Here is a 19,347-nt window from a genome sequence, read left to right as displayed (position 1 = left end):
GAAGAGGCTCCACAGAAGCAGAAGAATCTCACCTACCTCTCTGCTACACACACCCGTAGGTTGTCCTGTCTGCAGCAGGGTGCCAGATGTGTATCCATCCCTCTTTCCCCTATCGCTTGACTGCTTGCAGCAGTGTCCAGAGCCCTCCAGGTGCTCAGGATGCATGGTGCTCTCTCTGAATAGGCCCCCCAGCTCTGGGGTCCTTGGTGACCTCTCTTCAGGGCCCTACCATCCCACTCCACATGCTGCAACTCACCGTTACTGACCCCAGGGAGAGAGGGCCAGGGCCTTGTCACAATGCTTTTCCCAAGCTGTTGGGATGAAAATCCCCTTGCCCCTTGGCTTCTGTGCAGAAGGCAATGGTGTCCATGAGCCTTGTTGCCCATGCTTGCCGATGACAGCTGTGTGTGCCTTAACTCAGCAAGGGATCTGAGCTCCAGAGGCTGAGGCTTTGGCTGGGGAGGAGCTGGGGAATCAGTGTGTCTGATTTCCACAAGGTGCTGTGAGCTCAGGGCTCTCTGTCTGCTTTGTAGGTGTGACCCAGCCATCAGCCCTCCTGCATCCTGCTCCCCCTCCGAGGAGGAGGCAGCTAACAAGCAGTGTGCAATCCTCACACAACTCAGTGGCCCGTTCCAGCCCTGCCATGCGGTTCTGCCCCCCAAGACGTACTTTGAGAGCTGTGTCTACGACCAGTGTGGCACGGAGGGCAGCACGGAGAAGCTATGCAAAGACCTGGGGGCCTACGCCACAGCCTGTGCTGAGGCAGGTGTTGCTCTGGGAGACTGGAGTGCTGGCACTGTCTGTGGTAAGTGTGCTGTGCAGGTACAAATCCTGGATTGGAAAAGGGTAACTTGAGACTGTCACCAGCTGAGGTGTGGCTGCCAATGTCCTCTAACCCTCTCTTGTTCCAGGTCTTTCAACACCAGCACCCACAGTGCCTTCTACAACCACTACAACACAGCCTCCAAGCACACCATCAACGCCAGCACCTACAGTTCCTTCTACAACCACTACAACACAGCCTCCAAGCACACCATCAACACCAACACCTACAGCCCCTTCTACAACCACTACAACACAGCCTCCAAGCACACCATCAACACCAACACCCACAGTGCCTTCTACAACCACTACAACACAGCCTCCAAGCACACCACCAACACCAGCACCCACGGTGCCTTCTACAACCACTACAACACAGCCTCCAAGCACACCATCAACACCAACACCTACAGCCCCTTCTACAACCACTACCACACAGCCTACAAGCACACCGTCAACACCAAGACCCACACCCAGCTCAGGTACTCTTACAGTCCCTCTTTCTTCATCTGCTACTGCTTGTGACCAGTGTCCTGTTCATCTCCTCTGTGGTTCTGATTCAGGCCATGGGGCTGTTGGTGGGGAGGTTTTCCTGTGCACCACTTAACCACTCTCCTGGGCCCTTGAGCCTCTTTGTAACCATGTTACTGGACGTGACACCCACTGTTCTTGTGCACTTCCACTTAGCCAACTATCCTCACCTGGCTACAAGCACGTCAGGGATGCAGGTGTTGCCCTGTGGGGGACAACAAAACCATGGCCTCAGCCTCACTCTCAAAACTCTGCTTTCCTTTCTGCTCCATATCCAGCTCCCAGCACAGACTGCAATTTCACCTGCCCATTCGAAAATGACTTCTGTGCATGGACCCAGCCAGACTCTAACAGCATTGACTGGATAAGGAACAAGGGTCCAACGCCCACGCCAAATACCGGCCCCTCCTCTGACCACACAACGGGAGGTAGGAACAGCACTCAGCATACAGCAGAGCTTCAGGCAGAGGGGTGTCCTTGGGAAGGTGGCAGCAGGCCTCTTCTAACAGCAAGCACTGGCCACATTTCCTAGCCTGGATCCAGAGCTGGCTGTGGCAGACTCCTCAGAGCCAGAGCCTTCCTTCAGGAAGCTTTCCATCCCTTGGAATCGGCCTGTGGCACCCACAGGGCAGGCAAGGCCCTGCCATGCAACTGGGAAAGAAACACAAATCTGGATGACCTGGCTGTCTCAGGGGAAGAGGAACAGCTCTCTGAGGAGATGCTGGCCTCTCCAGAAGCCAGTGCTGAGAGGGCTCCAAGGACACAGAGCCAGTGTCGAGACCTGCGGCGGTGCTTTGGAGTGGTGCCGTTGCCCAGTCCAAGCCATAGAGCTGCCATGGCCTAGAGAGCACAGCTCATAGGTGGATGCAGGGCTGGTGAGGGTTGTGTGTGGCACAGGAGCTCTTTTGTCTCCACTCTGTTGGCCTGCCTTCAGCTGTAGCCGTGGCTGTTCCCAGGGCAGTGCTCGCATTGCCCCTGGCTGCCTTGTGCGTATTGGTGGCTGTGTGACCAAGTGGCTCACACTTTGTTTCAGATGGCTACTACATCTACCTGCAAGGCAGCGATGCCCTCCCTGGCTTTGTGGGCCAGCTGGTCAGCCCAGTGTGCAGCTCAGAAGGACCTCACTGCTTCCGCTTCTGGTACCACATGCACGGAACGGCTCAAACCATGGGCCTGAGGGTGTATGTGGTGAAGGAGGATGACCCAGTGCTGGTCTGGGAAAGAACAGGGCCCCATGGGGACGAATGGCACTTGGGAGAGGTGACAGTGCATGGCACGGGAGACATGCAGGTAAGGACGCAGGCTCCCACTGCCGTCTGAGATGAGTCATGCTTTGGAATGGCACACAGGTGGCCGGAGCTAATGCTGGGAACCGTCCTTCCCTTAGATTATCCTGGAGGGAGAATGGGGTGAAGATATCCAGAGTGATGTGGCATTGGATGATCTGTCCATTGAACAGGGATCCTGTGCAGGTACGAGTCTTGGGTCAGAAAAGGGCCCTTTGACAACATTGTACTTCTTCTAACAGAGAATTAAGTTTCTGTGTAGATGAACAGCCTTTGAAGGACTGATTTACCTCTGGCGTTGTCTCTTCCATAGGCAATGTGACTCCTACAACACCAAGCACTACCACCCCTTCAGGAACCACTCCAGTACCAATGCCAGACTCAGGTGAGTAGAGTAGACCTGTCATGGGGCATTTCATGTTCTTCATGCAGCATAGTTGGGGAGCAGAGGCAGCAGGAGGTGTTTAACTGAATGTTTTCTCTGGTCTTTCACCTCTCAGGGACGTGTGTGGTGGAAGGAGACCCTCACTACCACACATTTGACAATCAGCTTCATAACTTCATGGGCACCTGCACCTACACCCTCTCCAAGCTGTGTCAGAATGACAGCTCGCTGCCCTACTTCAATGTGGAAGCAGCCAATGAGCACAGGGGAAGCAACACTCGCGTGTCCTACGTGCGATACGTGGATGTCGATGTGTATGGCCAGCGGATCAGGCTGGGCAAGGCTGGAGTGGTGACGGTAAGCACAGGGCGCAGAAGCGGTGGGGCTGTGTGAGAGGAGAGAGCTGTGCCAAGTGTGCTGCTCCAACCCTGTCCTGCTTGCTGTCCTCCCAGGTGAACGGAGTGCCAGAGGTCCTGCCCTGCTTCCCATCTGCTGGCGTGCAGGTCTCGTTCAGTGGATTCTACACTGTGGTCACAACAGACTTTGGCTTGAGGGTGAAGTTTGATGGGGACCATCGGGTGGAGGTGACGCTGCCAAGCACCTTTGGGCAGCAGGTTTGTGGCATGTGTGGGAACTACAACGGGATGGCAGCAGACGACTTCCTGAACCCAGAAGGGGAGCTGGAGCCTGACTCTACCAGCCTGGGAAACAGCTGGCAGGTGTCCAACGACAGCAGGTGTGTGTGGGTCCCCTGGCAGGTGTGGGGCACGTCAGACAAAACCACATGTCAGACAAAAGGAGGGAGAGGCAGCAGGAGAAGCCCACAGGTGACCAGAGGCTCTTCTCTCTGTCTTGCACAGCTGCTCAGCCGGACCACTTCCCACCCCAGCCTGCAATGAGACTGACAAGCAAGCCATTGCCAGCAGCCGCTTCTGTGGGCTCCTCACTGACACCAGTGGCCCGTTCAAGCAGTGCCACGCTGTGCTGAGCCCCAGTGCTTACTTTGACACCTGCTCCTATGACCTGTGTGAGCTGGGGCTGGATCACGAGGCCCTGTGCAAGAGCTTGCAGTCCTACGTGGATGCCTGCATGTCACTGGGTGTCAAGATCCCTGTGTGGAGGAATGCAACCTTCTGCCGTAAGTCCGCGCACGGTGCCGCAGATCAGTACCCTCAGGAAAACACAGAACAGGAGTGAAGAGTGGCATGGGGAATAAGCAATGTTTTGGTTGCATGCCACGGGGCTCTAAAGGCAGCAGTCAGAGACTCCATTGCCTCTTTCCTTTGGTCAGGTATGACTCAGAATGCCCATGGAGCCCAGCAGAGTAACGAGAAAATGTAGCTTCTTGGTTTTTCAAGGGGGAAAGACCTGCACAAAGAAATGTTGTGTTTGAAAAGTAATGGCTGTGTCTTCTGTCTTGGCAGCCATCACCTGTCCGGCCAACAGTCACTATGAGCCCTGTGCTGCAGCCTGCCCTGCCACCTGTGCTGACCCAATGGCTCCTGCTAGCTGCAAGCTGCCGTGCGTGGAGGGCTGTGTGTGTGACAGTGGCTACCTGCTCTACAACGACCGCTGTGTGCCCAGCCAGCAGTGCGGGTGCTGGCACAAGGGGCAGCACTACCCTGTGGGCTCCGAGTTCTGGACGGACAACACCTGCTCCTCCAGGTGCAAGTGTCCCGCACGCGGAAGCAAAGTGCAGTGCTCCAGTGCCTCTTGCCCCGAGGGCCAGTACTGCGGGGTGCAGGATGGGCAACCTCAGTGCCTCCAAGAATCCTTCGGCATCTGCCACGTCCACGGTGACCCTCACTACAACACCTTTGACAAGCTGACACACAACTTCATGGGCAACTGCACCTACACCCTGGCCAAAGTGTGCTCCAACACCAGCTCCCTGCCCTACTTCAACGTTGAGGCCAAGAACGAGCATCGTGGCAGCCCCAGGGTGTCCTACGTGCGCGAGGTCCAGGTTGAGGTGTACGGACAGCGCGTTCGGATGGTCAGGAAAGAGAAGAGCCAAGTGCTGGTAGGCAGTGGGGCTGAGACGAGCGTGGTGCGGCAGCAGGGCAGGGCTGTCTTTTCTTGGCAGGGCCTGGCAGGTACCAGACATCCCCGTTGTCCCGGGTGCAGGAAGGGGCTTTCCCTGAAGCCCCTGGGTTGCTTTGTTTCCCCTTTGCACAGGGGGGTTGGAGGGGAAAGAAGCCAAGTGGGAATGTGGCTGCTGTTGAAGAGAGGCCACTGCAGAGTGCAGGGCAGACACGGTTCTGACAGCCTCTGCAGCACCCCTGTGTGAGTGCCCGATGGGCACCGGTTTGCCGGGATGGGCACCTGGAAGGTGTTTTCCCCAGAGGTTGGCCATGGCCAAGTCCAGGGCGCAATGTGCTGTGTCCGCTCTAGGTGAACAACGTGCGGCAGACCCTGCCGGTGCGCGCAGTGGGAGGTGCCCTGACTGTGAGCACGAGCGGCCGCTACATCGTCCTGGAGACAGACTTCAAGCTCCAAGTGTCCTACGACGTTGACCACTCTGTGGAAGTGAAGGTGCCCACTGCCTACTTCAACCTGACCTGTGGCATGTGCGGGAACTTCAACAACCGGAAAGAGGACGACTACATGATGCCCAATGGGCAGCAGGCCCCAGACTCCAATGCACTGGGGGAGAGCTGGCAGGTCCCAGACGATGACCCCTCTTGCGGTGTCCCTGTCCCCGTCCCACCCTGCAGTTCAGAAAAGGAGGAGCTCTACCAATCGGAGCAGTTCTGTGGCCTGCTGACTGCCAGTCCCGGAGCCTTTGAGAGGTGCCACGGTGTGATCAACCCCCAGAGCTACTTTGAGACCTGCTCCTATGACCTTTGTGCCCTGGGCGGTGAGCAGGAGTTCCTGTGTGTGGCTCTGGAGGCCTACGCTGACGCATGCCAGGCCGCTGGTGTGACTCTTGCTCCCTGGAGGAACGCCACCTTCTGCCGTGAGTACCTGCCTGGCAGTTGCCAGAAGGCAAAGGAGCTGCTGCCTGTGCCCAGACCTTCTGGCCAAAGCGGGTCTTTAGTCTTCCCCTCCCCAGAAGCTCATCCTTCCTTGTGGACTTATTGGTCCTACTTGTCCCCTTTGTGTTGCAGCTTTGTCATGCCCTGCCAACAGCTACTACGACCCCTGCATGACCGGCTGTCCTGCCACCTGTGCTGACCGAGAAGCCCCACAGAGCTGCTCCAAGCCCTGCTTGGAGGGGTGTGCTTGTACCTCTGGCTTCCTCCTCAGCGGAGACACCTGTGTGCCTGAGGCCCGCTGTGGCTGCCTCTTTGAGGGCAACTACTACAGCGTGAGTGAAACCCCTGCCCTAGCCCGCAGCCCTCCCAGGGCACGCCCTGGCCTCTGTTTTCCTGCCCAAAGCACTGACGCTCGATGCTCCTCTGCCTGCAGGAGGGAGAATATTCCGTGAGCGAGAACTGCAGCCGCCAGTGCCACTGTGCAGCCAACGGCCAGATGGTTTGCTCTGAGCTGTCCTGTGCTGAGGACGAGGTCTGCAAGATCCAGAATGGCCAGAGGGGCTGTTACCCAGCCAGCACTGCTGTCTGCCACATCTATGGTGACCCCCATTACAGCACCTTCGATGGGAAGCTTCACCACTTCCAGGGCTCCTGCAACTACACAGTGGTGACAGGCTGTGACAGCTCCTCCGTTGGCTTCAGCCTCACCACTCGCAATGAGCATCGCGGCAGCCAGAGCTGGACAGCTCTCAACTCTGTCGCACTGTCCATGGAAGGTCTTCACATTGCACTGCTCAAGAACAAGGCAGTCTACGTAAGCCCCTCCTTTTTACCTCTGGGAAGAGCAGGTGCTCTAGCAGGAACCACTAAGCACCCCAAGAGGAGTCTGGTCTTCCCTGAGCCTGCTGGCATGCTCACAGCAGAGCACAGCGAGGCTCTGAGCAGGGCAGATGTGGCTGCTCGTGCAGCAGCAGATGTGCAGGTTGTTCTTCTGCGCTTTTGGCGCGCCTCATGCACAGGCACTGCTGTTCTCACAGGCCTGGACAGGGTTACTCATGCCCCCGGTGCTTCTGATCAACTGCACTCTCAAACCGTCGTGGTGAAGAACAGTGACCTCTCAATGGAGGGCATCTCTTTATGCCTCTGTCTCCCTCTCTCCTCCCTCTTCAGATAAATGGTGCTCCAACCCTCCTGCCTGCTTCTCCTGCTCCCGGCGTGAACGTTTCCCTGCATGGCTCCTACGTGCAGGTTTCTACCAAGCTGGGCCTGCAGCTGCTGTTTGATGGGGACCAGGAGCTTCTCGTGAAGGTGTCTGAGAAGCACAAGGGCCAGGTCTGTGGGCTGTGTGGGACGTACACTGAGAGCCAGCAGGACGACTTCATGCGACCCGATGGGGTTGTCGTGCCTGACTTCAATGAATTCGGAGCCAGCTGGATGGTGCCGGATGATGAGTGGCCGTGAGTCCTTGTTGTGTTGTGTAGGTGATGGACAAAGGGGAGTGTGGCAGAGGGAAGCTGTGTGTAGCACGAGGAAGAAGGGTAGGGAATTGTAGGCATGGGGAAAGGGAGAGGAGGCAAGACGCTGTGGTAGAGTGTGTGAGGGCACGAAGAGGCTCCACAGAAGCAGAAGAATCTCACCTACCTCTCTGCTACACACACCCGTAGGTTGTCCTGTCTGCAGCAGGGTGCCAGATGTGTATCCATCCCTCTTTCCCCTATCGCTTGACTGCTTGCAGCAGTGTCCAGAGCCCTCCAGGTGCTCAGGATGCATGGTGCTCTCTCTGAATAGGCCCCCCAGCTCTGGGGTCCTTGGTGACCTCTCTTCAGGGCCCTACCATCCCACTCCACATGCTGCAACTCACCGTTACTGACCCCAGGGAGAGAGGGCCAGGGCCTTGTCACAATGCTTTTCCCAAGCTGTTGGGATGAAAATCCCCTTGCCCCTTGGCTTCTGTGCAGAAGGCAATGGTGTCCATGAGCCTTGTTGCCCATGCTTGCCGATGACAGCTGTGTGTGCCTTAACTCAGCAAGGGATCTGAGCTCCAGAGGCTGAGGCTTTGGCTGGGGAGGAGCTGGGGAATCAGTGTGTCTGATTTCCACAAGGTGCTGTGAGCTCAGGGCTCTCTGTCTGCTTTGTAGGTGTGACCCAGCCATCAGCCCTCCTGCATCCTGCTCCCCCTCCGAGGAGGAGGCAGCTAACAAGCAGTGTGCAATCCTCACACAACTCAGTGGCCCGTTCCAGCCCTGCCATGCGGTTCTGCCCCCCAAGACGTACTTTGAGAGCTGTGTCTACGACCAGTGTGGCACGGAGGGCAGCACGGAGAAGCTATGCAAAGACCTGGGGGCCTACGCCACAGCCTGTGCTGAGGCAGGTGTTGCTCTGGGAGACTGGAGTGCTGGCACTGTCTGTGGTAAGTGTGCTGTGCAGGTACAAATCCTGGATTGGAAAAGGGTAACTTGAGACTGTCACCAGCTGAGGTGTGGCTGCCAATGTCCTCTAACCCTCTCTTGTTCCAGGTCTTTCAACACCAGCACCCACAGTGCCTTCTACAACCACTACAACACAGCCTCCAAGCACACCATCAACGCCAGCACCTACAGTTCCTTCTACAACCACTACAACACAGCCTCCAAGCACACCATCAACACCAACACCCACAGTGCCTTCTACAACCACTACAACACAGCCTCCAAGCACACCACCAACACCAGCACCCACGGTGCCTTCTACAACCACTACAACACAGCCTCCAAGCACACCATCAACACCAACACCTACAGCCCCTTCTACAACCACTACCACACAGCCTACAAGCACACCACCAACACCAAGACCCACACCCAGCTCAGGTACTCTTACAGTCCCTCTTTCTTCATCTGCTACCGCTTGTGACCAGTGTCCTGTTCATCTCCTCTGTGGTCCTGATTCAGGCCATGGGGCTGTTGGTGGGGAGGTTTTCCTGTGCACCACTTAACCACTCTCCTGGGCCCTTGAGCCTCTTTGTAACCATGTTACTGGACGTGACACCCACTGTTCTTGTGCACTTCCACTTAGCCAACTATCCTCACCTGGCTACAAGCACGTCAGGGATGCAGGTGTTGCCCTGTGGGGGACAACAAAACCATGGCCTCAGCCTCACTCTCAAAACTCTGCTTTCCTTTCTGCTCCATATCCAGCTCCCAGCACAGACTGCAATTTCACCTGCCCATTCGAAAATGACTTCTGTGCATGGACCCAGCCAGACTCTAACAGCATTGACTGGATAAGGAACAAGGGTCCAACGCCCACGCCAAATACCGGCCCCTCCTCTGACCACACAACGGGAGGTAGGAACAGCACTCAGCATACAGCAGAGCTTCAGGCAGAGGGGTGTCCTTGGGAAGGTGGCAGCAGGCCTCTTCTAACAGCAAGCACTGGCCACATTTCCTAGCCTGGATCCAGAGCTGGCTGTGGCAGACTCCTCAGAGCCAGAGCCTTCCTTCAGGAAGCTTTCCATCCCTTGGAATCGGCCTGTGGCACCCACAGGGCAGGCAAGGCCCTGCCATGCAACTGGGAAAGAAACACAAATCTGGATGACCTGGCTGTCTCAGGGGAAGAGGAACAGCTCTCTGAGGAGATGCTGGCCTCTCCAGAAGCCAGTGCTGAGAGGGCTCCAAAGACACAGAGCCAGTGTCGAGACCTGCGGCGGTGCTTCGGAGTGGTGCCGTTGCCCAGTCCAAGCCATAGAGCTGCCATGGCCTAGAGAGCACAGCTCATAGGTGGATGCAGGGCTGGTGAGGGTTGTGTGTGGCACAGGAGCTCTTTTGTCTCCACTCTGTTGGCCTGCCTTCAGCTGTAGCCGTGGCTGTTCCCAGGGCAGTGCTCGCATTGCCCCTGGCTGCCTTGTGCGTATTGGTGGCTGTGTGACCAAGTGGCTCACACTTTGTTTCAGATGGCTACTACATCTACCTGCAAGGCAGCGGTGCCCTCCCTGGCTTTGTGGGCCAGCTGGTCAGCCCAGTGTGCAGCTCAGAAGGACCTCACTGCTTCCGCTTCTGGTACCACATGCACGGAACGGCTCAAACCATGGGCCTGAGGGTGTATGTGGTGAAGGAGGATGACCCAGTGCTGGTCTGGGAAAGAACAGGGCCCCATGGGGGCGAATGGCACTTGGGAGAGGTGACAGTGCATGGCACGGGAGACATGCAGGTAAGGACGCAGGCTCCCACTGCCGTCTGAGATGAGTCATGCTTTGGAATGGCACACAGGTGGCCGGAGCTAATGCTGGGAACCGTCCTTCCCTTAGATTATCCTGGAGGGAGAATGGGGTGAAGATATCCGGAGTGATGTGGCATTGGATGATCTGTCCATTGAACAGGGATCCTGTGCAGGTACGAGTCTTGGTTTGGGAAAGTGTCGCTAGAGACTGTCACTGACTGAGGTTGGGTGCAAATCTCTCATTCTCTCTTGTGTCAGGTCTGTCAACACCAAGACCCACAGTCCCTGCAACAAGCACTACGACACAGCTTCCCAGCACACCGACAACACCAAAGCCTACAGGCCCTTCTACAACCACTACAACACAGCCTCCAAGCACACCATCAACACCAGCACCCACGGTGCCTTCTACAACCACTACAACACAGCCTCCAAGCACACCATCAACACCAACACCTACAGCCCCTTCTACAACCACTACCACACAGCCTACAAGCACACCGTCAACACCAAGACCCACACCCAGCTCAGGTACTCTTACAGTCCCTCTTTCTTCATCTGCTACCGCTTGTGACCAGTGTCCTGTTCATCTCCTCTGTGGTCCTGATTCAGGCCATGGGGCTGTTGGTGGGGAGGTTTTCCTGTGCACCACTTAACCACTCTCCTGGGCCCTTGAGCCTCTTTGTAACCATGTTACTGGACGTGACACCCACTGTTCTTGTGCACTTCCACTTAGCCAACTATCCTCACCTGGCTACAAGCACGTCAGGGATGCAGGTGTTGCCCTGTGGGGGACAACAAAACCATGGCCTCAGCCTCACTCTCAAAACTCTGCTTTCCTTTCTGCTCCATATCCAGCTCCCAGCACAGACTGCAATTTCACCTGCCCATTCGAAAATGACTTCTGTGCATGGACCCAGCCAGACTCTAACAGCATTGACTGGATAAGGAACAAGGGTCCAACGCCCACGCCAAATACCGGCCCCTCCTCTGACCACACAACGGGAGGTAGGAACAGCACTCAGCATACAGCAGAGCTTCAGGCAGAGGGGTGTCCTTGGGAAGGTGGCAGCAGGCCTCTTCTAACAGCAAGCACTGGCCACATTTCCTAGCCTGGATCCAGAGCTGGCTGTGGCAGACTCCTCAGAGCCAGAGCCTTCCTTCAGGAAGCTTTCCATCCCTTGGAATCGGCCTGTGGCACCCACAGGGCAGGCAAGGCCCTGCCATGCAACTGGGAAAGAAACACAAATCTGGATGACCTGGCTGTCTCAGGGGAAGAGGAACAGCTCTCTGAGGAGATGCTGGCCTCTCCAGAAGCCAGTGCTGAGAGGGCTCCAAGGACACAGAGCCAGTGTCGAGACCTGCGGCGGTGCTTCGGAGTGGTGCCGTTGCCCAGTCCAAGCCATAGAGCTGCCATGGCCTAGAGAGCACAGCTCATAGGTGGATGCAGGGCTGGTGAGGGTTGTGTGTGGCACAGGAGCTCTTTTGTCTCCACTCTGTTGGCCTGCCTTCAGCTGTAGCCGTGGCTGTTCCCAGGGCAGTGCTCGCATTGCCCCTGGCTGCCTTGTGCGTATTGGTGGCTGTGTGACCAAGTGGCTCACACTTTGTTTCAGATGGCTACTACATCTACCTGCAAGGCAGCGATGCCCTCCCTGGCTTTGTGGGCCAGCTGGTCAGCCCAGTGTGCAGCTCAGAAGGACCTCACTGCTTCCGCTTCTGGTACTACATGCACGGAACGGCTCAAACCATGGGCCTGAGGGTGTATGTGGTGAAGGAGGACGACCCAGTGCTGGTCTGGGAAAGAACAGGGCCCCATGGGGACGAATGGCACTTGGGAGAGGTGACAGTGCATGGCACGGGAGACATGCAGGTAAGGACGCAGGCTCCCACTGCCGTCTGAGATGAGTCATGCTTTGGAATGGCACACAGGTGGCCGGAGCTAATGCTGGGAACCGTCCTTCCCTTAGATTATCCTGGAGGGAGAATGGGGTGAAGATATCCGGAGTGATGTGGCATTGGATGATCTGTCCATTGAACAGGGATCCTGTGCAGGTACGAGTCTTGGTTTGGGAAAGTGTCGCTAGAGACTGTCACTGACTGAGGTTGGGTGCAAATCTCTCATTCTCTCTTGTGTCAGGTCTGTCAACACCAAGACCCACAGTCCCTGCAACAAGCACTACAACACAGCTTCCCAGCACACCGACAACACCAAAGCCTACAGGCCCTTCTACAACCACTACAACACAGCCTCCAAGCACACCATCAACGCCAGCACCTACAGTTCCTTCTACAACCACTACAACACAGCCTCCAAGCACACCATCCACACCAACACCTACAGCCCCTTCTACAACCACTATAACACAGCCTACAAGCACGCCATCAACACCAACACCCACAGTGTCTTCTACAACCACTACAACACAGCCTACAAGCACACCATCAACACCAACACCTACAACCCATTCTACAACCACTACAACGCAGCCTACAAGCACACCATCAACACCAACACCCACAGCCCCTTCTACAACCACTACAACACAGCCTCCAAGCACACCATCAACACCAGCACCTACAGCCCCTTCTACAACCACTACAACACAGCCTCCAAGCACACCATCAACACCAGCACCTGCAGTTCCTTCTACAACCACTACAACACAGCCTCCAAGCACACCATCAACACCAGCACCTGCAGTTCCTTCTACAACCACTACAACACAACCTCCAAGCACACCATCAACACCAAGACCAACACCCAGCTCAGGTACAGTCCTATGTACTTTTATGGTCTCTCTCCATCTTCTACTGCTTGTGATTATTGTTCCATTAAGCTTACATTAAGGGTCCAGGCCAAGGGGTGGAGTGTCAGTGGTCTAGACTCTCTGTTTCTCCTTCTATCCGCCAGTTAATCTGGCTGGGAAAGCTCTCAAATGCTGGGGATTTTGCTGATAAGTTGCAGTGCTTTCCCTGCCATGCTCCTCTCTAGTTATGATGTCAGGGTCTTTAGAAAACCTGATATAGTTGAAGGAACAGATCCCTCTCTTGTTTTGCCCACAGATCTTCTCTAAGTCTCTCTTGCGCTAGGTCCTTCAACACCAACACCCATGCTCCCCCCAACAAGAACTACACTCATACCATCAACGCCAAGACCCACACCCAGCTCAGATACTCTCATTTCCCATCCCTGTGCCTTACTGCCTGTCACAACTGCTCTTTTTTAATTGATGTCCAGTAGCCAAGTGGTAGATTCCTTATAATCGAGGGTCAGAGCATTTCCTTGCCCACACAATCCCATTGGTGGCATAATCCTTTATTTCTTATATTCTTCCTGGGTAGTGAATGTGCAAGAGTCATAGCCTGCATCTTTTTTTTGTCACAGTACTGACTTTTTTTGGTGTTAGTAAGTCAGCTGTCTGATAATTGTCTCATATAACCTTTTCTTTTGCCCTCTTCATGAATATTTAAATCACCCTTTTCTATCCCAATTTTTCCACTTGTTAACTAGATAGATCTTATTGTTGCAGGATTCTGAAATTTACCCTGGCCTGCATCAGGAACAGTGTGGGCAGCAGGAGCAGGGAGGTCATTCTGCCCCTGTACACTGCACTGGTTAGGCCACACCTTGAGTCCTGTGTCCAGTTCTGGGCTTCTCAGTTTAGGAAACATGTTGATTTGCTGGAAGGTGTCCAGAGAAGGGCAACAAAATTGGTGAGGGGTTTGGAGCACAGCCCTGTGAGGAGAGGCTGAGGGAGCTGGGGTTGCTTAGCATGGAGAAGAGGAGGCTCAGGGGAGACCTTCTTGCTCTCTACAACTCCCTGAAGGGAGGTTGTAGCCAGGCGGAGGTTGGTCTCTTCTCCCAGGCACCCAGCACCAGAACAAGAGGGCACAGTCTCAGGCTGCCCCAGGGGAGGTTTAGGTTGGATGTTAGGAAGCAGCTCTTCACAGAGAGAGCGATTGCCCATTGGAATGTGCTGCTGTTGCTATGACTGTTATATCTGAGGAACAATTACAAAGTAAAGCAAACAAACAAAGAACAAAGCAGCTGCAGAAATCTGATAGAGATTCAGAGGTAATTATTCTGTCTTTCCTCCCAGGCCGTGCTTCCTGCAGTGCCTCTGGGGATCCACACTACAACACTTTTGACCACAGAGTTCATAATTTCATGGGAAATTGCACTTACACCCTCTCCAAAGTGTGCAACGTCTCTGAGAGGGTTCCATACTTTGACGTGTCCACAACAAATGAGCACAGAGGAGCCAACACCAGGGTCTCTTATGTGAAGTCAGTGCAAGTGGAAGTCTACGGCAACCAGATTTCCTTGCTGAAAAGCAAGAAAGTGAATGTAAGAAAATTCTTATTTAAAAGCCATATTTTAAAACTGGCATGCAGGTAATGCCATCTTTTCTCCATGAAATTTAGAGCAAACTTGCTCTTTTTACTGCTTAAATGTACCTACTTTAGAAAGATGCCTAAACAAACTTGCTCAGGTGAAGTGATTTTTAATTGCTTCCAATTCCCCTGTGCCCAAGATCAGATCTTTCACTAATCTCTTCTAACTGCATGAGTCCCAGCAGTCAGACACTAACTTGGACAACTCTCTGTGCAGGTGAATGGCAGGAGAGTGAATCTGCCTGTATTTATTGAGGAGAAGATCAGTATTCAAAGCAGTGGTGGATATGTTCTTGTGGAAACTGACTTCGGGCTGTGGGTGAGATACGATGGCAATCACTACGCAGAAGTCTCTGTGCCCTCTAATTATAATGGTCTGCTCTGTGGCCTCTGTGGTAAGTCAAGGGCTTAGTCACTGTTTTATGAGTTGTGGAGGCTAGTGATTGCTGAAGCATTTTTTCTTAGCATGCCATACTTGCTGTAGACACAGCTAGTCCTTCTCAAATGGACTAGAGTTTGCAGCAGTGAAGAAAACTCGCTGGAATTTTTTCCTGTTTCTAAGAACTGTTACTTGCAAAATTCCTGGCAACGTGCAAGTCACCTGGAATGTTGTGAGGTGCAACTACAAATAACATTTTCAGATGAATCAAACCCCCTCACTTTAGTTCTACAGTTTAAATTTAGGCAGATGACTTGCATGCATCTACTCCAGAATTCTACACCTACATTTTTCTATTGCTTACATTCTGATGCACTTGTATTTTGTTGGGCGTGAGGAATGCTGTACCATTTCATTTTGTGAATCATAAAAACCTGAGACCTTTGTCAGAGCAAAGAGCAACCTGCGCCAGGGGAGGTTTAGGATGGATGTTAGGAAGAAGTTCTTCACAGAAAGAGAGATTGGCCACTGGGATGTGCTGCCCAGGGAGGTGGTGGTGTCCCCATCACTGGAGGTGTTTAGGAAGAGACTGGATGGGGTGCTTGGTGCCATGGGTTAGTTGATTAGATGGTGTTGGGTGATAGGTTGGACTTGATCTCAAAGGTCTCTTCCAACATGGTTAATTCTATCCTACTCTACTCCTCTTCTCTTCTCTTCTCTTCTCTTCTCTTCTCTTCTCTTCTCTTCTCTTCTCTTCTCTTCTCTTCTCTTCTCTTCTCTTCTCTTCTCTTCTCTTCTCTTCTCTTCTCTTCTCTTCTCTTCTCTTCCCTTCCCTTCCCTTCCCTTCCCTTCCCTTCCCTTCCCTTCCCTTCCCTTCCCTTCCCTTCCCTTCCCTTCCCTTCCCTTCCCTTCCCTTCCCTTCCCTTCCCTTCCCTTCCCTTCCCTTCCCTTCCCTTCCCTTCCCTTCCCTTCCCTTCCCTTCCCTTCCCTTCCCTTCCCTTCCCTTCCCTTCCCTTCCCTTCCCTTCCCTTCCCTTCCCTTCCCTTCCCTTCCCTTCCCTTCCCTTCCCTTCCCTTCCCTTCCCTTCCCTTCCCTTCCCTTCCCTTCCCTTCCCTTCCCTTCCCTTCCCTTCCCTTCCCTTCCCTTCCCTTCCCTTCCCTTCCCTTCCCTTCCCTTCCCTTCCCTTCCCTTCCCTTCCCCTCCCCTCCCCTCCCCTCCCCTCCCCTCCCCTCCCCTCCCCTCCCCTCCCCTCCCCTCCCCTCCCCTCCCCCTCCCCTCCCCTCCCCTCCCCTCCCCTCCTCTCCCCTCCCCTCCCCTTAATGTCAACATTCCAAAGTTGTCCTGCTGCTGTTTTCTCCTGGTGTTTTAGGAGGTGTTTATGCAACTTGAGTGATCATGTTTATAAGATCAAATGGGGGGTGGGGGTGGGGGGAAGAAAGATAAAGGGAAGAAAAATGAGACTTCTAAGGCTTGTATTTGCCTGCTCTTTAGTCTAGCTAAGATAGGCAGTGTCTACATTAAAGGAAAGCAGTGTCAAGGATCCAGCATGGATAATCATGAGACAACAGACTTCATGAATAAGAAAGCAAGCCATACTTTAATCCCCAAATTAAAATGCCACCGCATATGAAGTGCTGTATAGGGTATAAAACACAGAGACCCTTGAGCCCTGTGAGAAAGGTCAGACAAAAAGGGCACATTCTACAGCGGTCTGTAAGAACTCCTATTACAATAGGATAGAAAAATAACTAAGACACAGGAAGCTGATGCAGATAATGAGAGCAGGAGCAGTCTGGAATGAGCAGTGACCCAGCATGTTTCAGCAGCAGTGTTGCTAACACCTGAACCTGAGCAGCTTTTGGTGGAACAATATTTTGAAATCCAGGTGATTGTATGAAGTGCACCCCAGGATGGGAATGGGAGTGTAGAAATGACAGGAATGGCTTGCCTTGGGAGTCTCTGATTGTCCTTTGATTGGGATCACCTGCAATTTTCTGCTTTGATTATCTCTCCACGGATTTTTCACACCTGCAGTTCAGGAAATCTGCCTAGGAACATAATGGGCCAAATAACACCATTTCATATTTGGTCCAACATTTTGCAGCTAGGACCCAAGGAAATGAGTCCAGATTACTTAGCTAAGCAATGTGGTCTAGTTACATAAGAACTTAGAGTCCTCTTGCTTCAAGTCCCCAAGTCTCTGAACAGCAGTTCTTGTCAGTGGTGGAGTTAAAGCTCAATTGAGCTCTTCTTATTTTGCCCAGGACACACTGATGTTGCACACACACCCCCTGGAGTTTATTTTATAGCCTGAAACCTAGATTTGTTTGTGAACTTCACATGCCTCATAAATCTCTCTTTATCCTCACAGGTAATTATAATGGTGATCCAAATGATGACAACATAAAGCCCAATGGTGACATTGCAAGTGGATCCAACGATCTTGGACAGAGCTGGCTGGTGCCTGACAATAGCACCTGGTATGTCAGTTAATTCAGTCATTTCCCATTTGCTAATATAACTCTATAAAAATCAAACATCTATCTCCTCACTGTCATCCAGCACCATTTTACATCTAACCAACAGCCCATTAGGAGCAGGGAGCTACTCTTTTATATTAAACAGATGAAGAGGGCTTGTGCCTTTTCAGTCTTGTTTTGCAAAGCAAGAAGTGTCTGATGACTGTGAATGAGGTTGGGACTCCAGTCCAGTTTGCAAACCTGATTGGAAACCATAACTGATTAGATCCCATACCGCCTTTTTTCTTCCCTTTTTTCTTCCTTCCCCCTCCCCTCCCCCCAGCTAAGAATAAGCCTTTGATTAGCCCAGAAGGCATCAAAAAGGAAGACCATTCAGTAACAGGGCTGACATCAGCTTTTCAAAGAAGCTGGATGAAGTCTTGTGATTGTAGTAAAATACACCCAGTTGTGCAGGGTTCTCATGTGTCAGTTTTCCACTGAAAGTCTGAGAGTAAGAGATGTGAAAAACACATCTGGTTTTGTTTGCTTTCCCCAGGTGCTCCATTGGTACAGAAGAGCAATGTGATCCTGTGCTGGAGAACGAAGCAAAGGAAAACACAGTGTGTGGCATGATCACAGACCCAACAGGTAGTATGCTGGAAGTTCCCTGTGAGTCATGGGATGGAGCACTTTATAGCTCTGTGTTCCTTTGTTCTGAGCTCACACTGCAAGCATATAAAGCCTCCAGTGTAAATGGCTAACATAAAACTCTCAGGTCAAAACATGTCAATCATTCAGACAGTGCCAATGTGTCCATGAAGACCATCTGAGACTGTGCTCAGGGAGCCATAGCTGCTCTTTGCATTATAGTGCCTTGGACTTGGCTTGCTAAAATAAGTAGTTCAGAAGGCACTGTCAGTGTGTGTATTGCAGACAACTGGTCTGAAATTCTGTGCACGTTCCCTGCACTCTGGAATGAGTGCCTTGCCTAGCCAGCAGCTCTTCTTTCGGTAAACAATGTTGTATTAATCATGAAAAAAAGAAGAAGGTCTGATCCAGAGGGCCAGGTCTCATTGTGCATGCTCCACTTCAAGTGGATGGTTTCACTTAAAACACAAAGTTATCCTGGACTACTCACAATAGCATAATGATGCTGTGACAGAAAATGGATGGTGGTGGTCATCTTATCATCCCCATTTTTTTGTTCTATGTATGTATGTATGTATGTATCTATCTATCTATCCATCCATACACACACCTTTCTTGATTTACACAGGAATCTTCAAGGACTGTCATGCCAAAGTGCCTCCAGAAAACTTCTTTGAGAGCTGTGTTTATGACATGTGTTTCACTGATGGACAGGCAACATCCCTGTGCTACGGCCTGCAGGCCTATGCTGAGTCCTGTGTCAGTGCTGGCATTTGCATAGAGTGGAGGAATTCTACTCTTTGCCGTGAGTATTGTGACTTCTGAATACTTTGGATCTAAACTTCCAAAGCGTGCTCACCCTCCTCTGCTGTGTTCATGCATGTTATTTCATTTTATGTCAAGCTTGGAGCACAGTCTGACTTTTGTCATGTCTTCAGCCTGCTCCTGTTTCACTACCACTCCAGTAGCTGTATAAAATCCTAATTTTCAAGACCATTTGGATACAGAATCACACAGAACAATTAGGGGCTGGAAGGGACCTCAAAAGATCATCCAGGACAACCTTCCTACCAAAGCAGGATCACCTAGAGCAAGCCACACAGGAACACGTCCAGGCAGGTTTTGAATGTCTCCAGAGACAGAGACTCTATAAGCTCTCTGGGCAGCCTGTTTCAGTGTTTTGTCACCCTCACAGTGAAAAAGTTTTTCCTTATGCTCACATGGAACCTTCAGTGCTCCAGCTTGCATCCATACCCCTTGTCCTATC

At 52.9% G+C, this 19,347-nt stretch overlaps 1 protein-coding gene across 1 annotated transcript in view; it reads left to right on the top strand.

The window, feature by feature from the left end:
- LOC137444651 (IgGFc-binding protein-like) overlaps positions 1–19,347 on the top strand; it is a 65,944-nt gene that overhangs the window by 26,593 nt on the left and 20,004 nt on the right. The window contains exons 28-56 of the mRNA XM_068145655.1: positions 534–805; positions 912–1,304; positions 1,632–1,781; positions 2,387–2,643; positions 2,741–2,825; positions 2,953–3,024; positions 3,140–3,381; positions 3,477–3,760; positions 3,885–4,162; positions 4,449–5,047; positions 5,419–5,983; positions 6,135–6,334; positions 6,436–6,816; positions 7,173–7,459; positions 8,141–8,412; positions 8,519–8,851; positions 9,179–9,328; positions 9,934–10,190; positions 10,288–10,372; positions 10,458–10,730; positions 11,058–11,207; positions 11,813–12,069; positions 12,167–12,251; positions 12,337–12,969; positions 14,300–14,547; positions 14,812–14,989; positions 17,345–17,453; positions 17,989–18,080; positions 18,709–18,885. Of these exons, the coding sequence (XP_068001756.1) occupies positions 534–805; positions 912–1,304; positions 1,632–1,781; positions 2,387–2,643; positions 2,741–2,825; positions 2,953–3,024; positions 3,140–3,381; positions 3,477–3,760; positions 3,885–4,162; positions 4,449–5,047; positions 5,419–5,983; positions 6,135–6,334; positions 6,436–6,816; positions 7,173–7,459; positions 8,141–8,412; positions 8,519–8,851; positions 9,179–9,328; positions 9,934–10,190; positions 10,288–10,372; positions 10,458–10,730; positions 11,058–11,207; positions 11,813–12,069; positions 12,167–12,251; positions 12,337–12,969; positions 14,300–14,547; positions 14,812–14,989; positions 17,345–17,453; positions 17,989–18,080; positions 18,709–18,885 (7,364 nt within the window). The remainder of the gene's footprint in view (positions 1–533; positions 806–911; positions 1,305–1,631; positions 1,782–2,386; positions 2,644–2,740; positions 2,826–2,952; positions 3,025–3,139; positions 3,382–3,476; positions 3,761–3,884; positions 4,163–4,448; positions 5,048–5,418; positions 5,984–6,134; positions 6,335–6,435; positions 6,817–7,172; positions 7,460–8,140; positions 8,413–8,518; positions 8,852–9,178; positions 9,329–9,933; positions 10,191–10,287; positions 10,373–10,457; positions 10,731–11,057; positions 11,208–11,812; positions 12,070–12,166; positions 12,252–12,336; positions 12,970–14,299; positions 14,548–14,811; positions 14,990–17,344; positions 17,454–17,988; positions 18,081–18,708; positions 18,886–19,347) is intronic.

This window comes from Melanerpes formicivorus, unplaced genomic scaffold, assembly GCF_026170545.1.
Source record: "Melanerpes formicivorus ecotype bairdi unplaced genomic scaffold, bMelFor1.0.p_v2 SCAF_12, whole genome shotgun sequence".
In the NCBI taxonomy this organism is placed as follows: Eukaryota; Metazoa; Chordata; class Aves; order Piciformes; family Picidae; genus Melanerpes; species Melanerpes formicivorus.
This window is presented reverse-complemented; position numbering and strand designations above follow the sequence as displayed.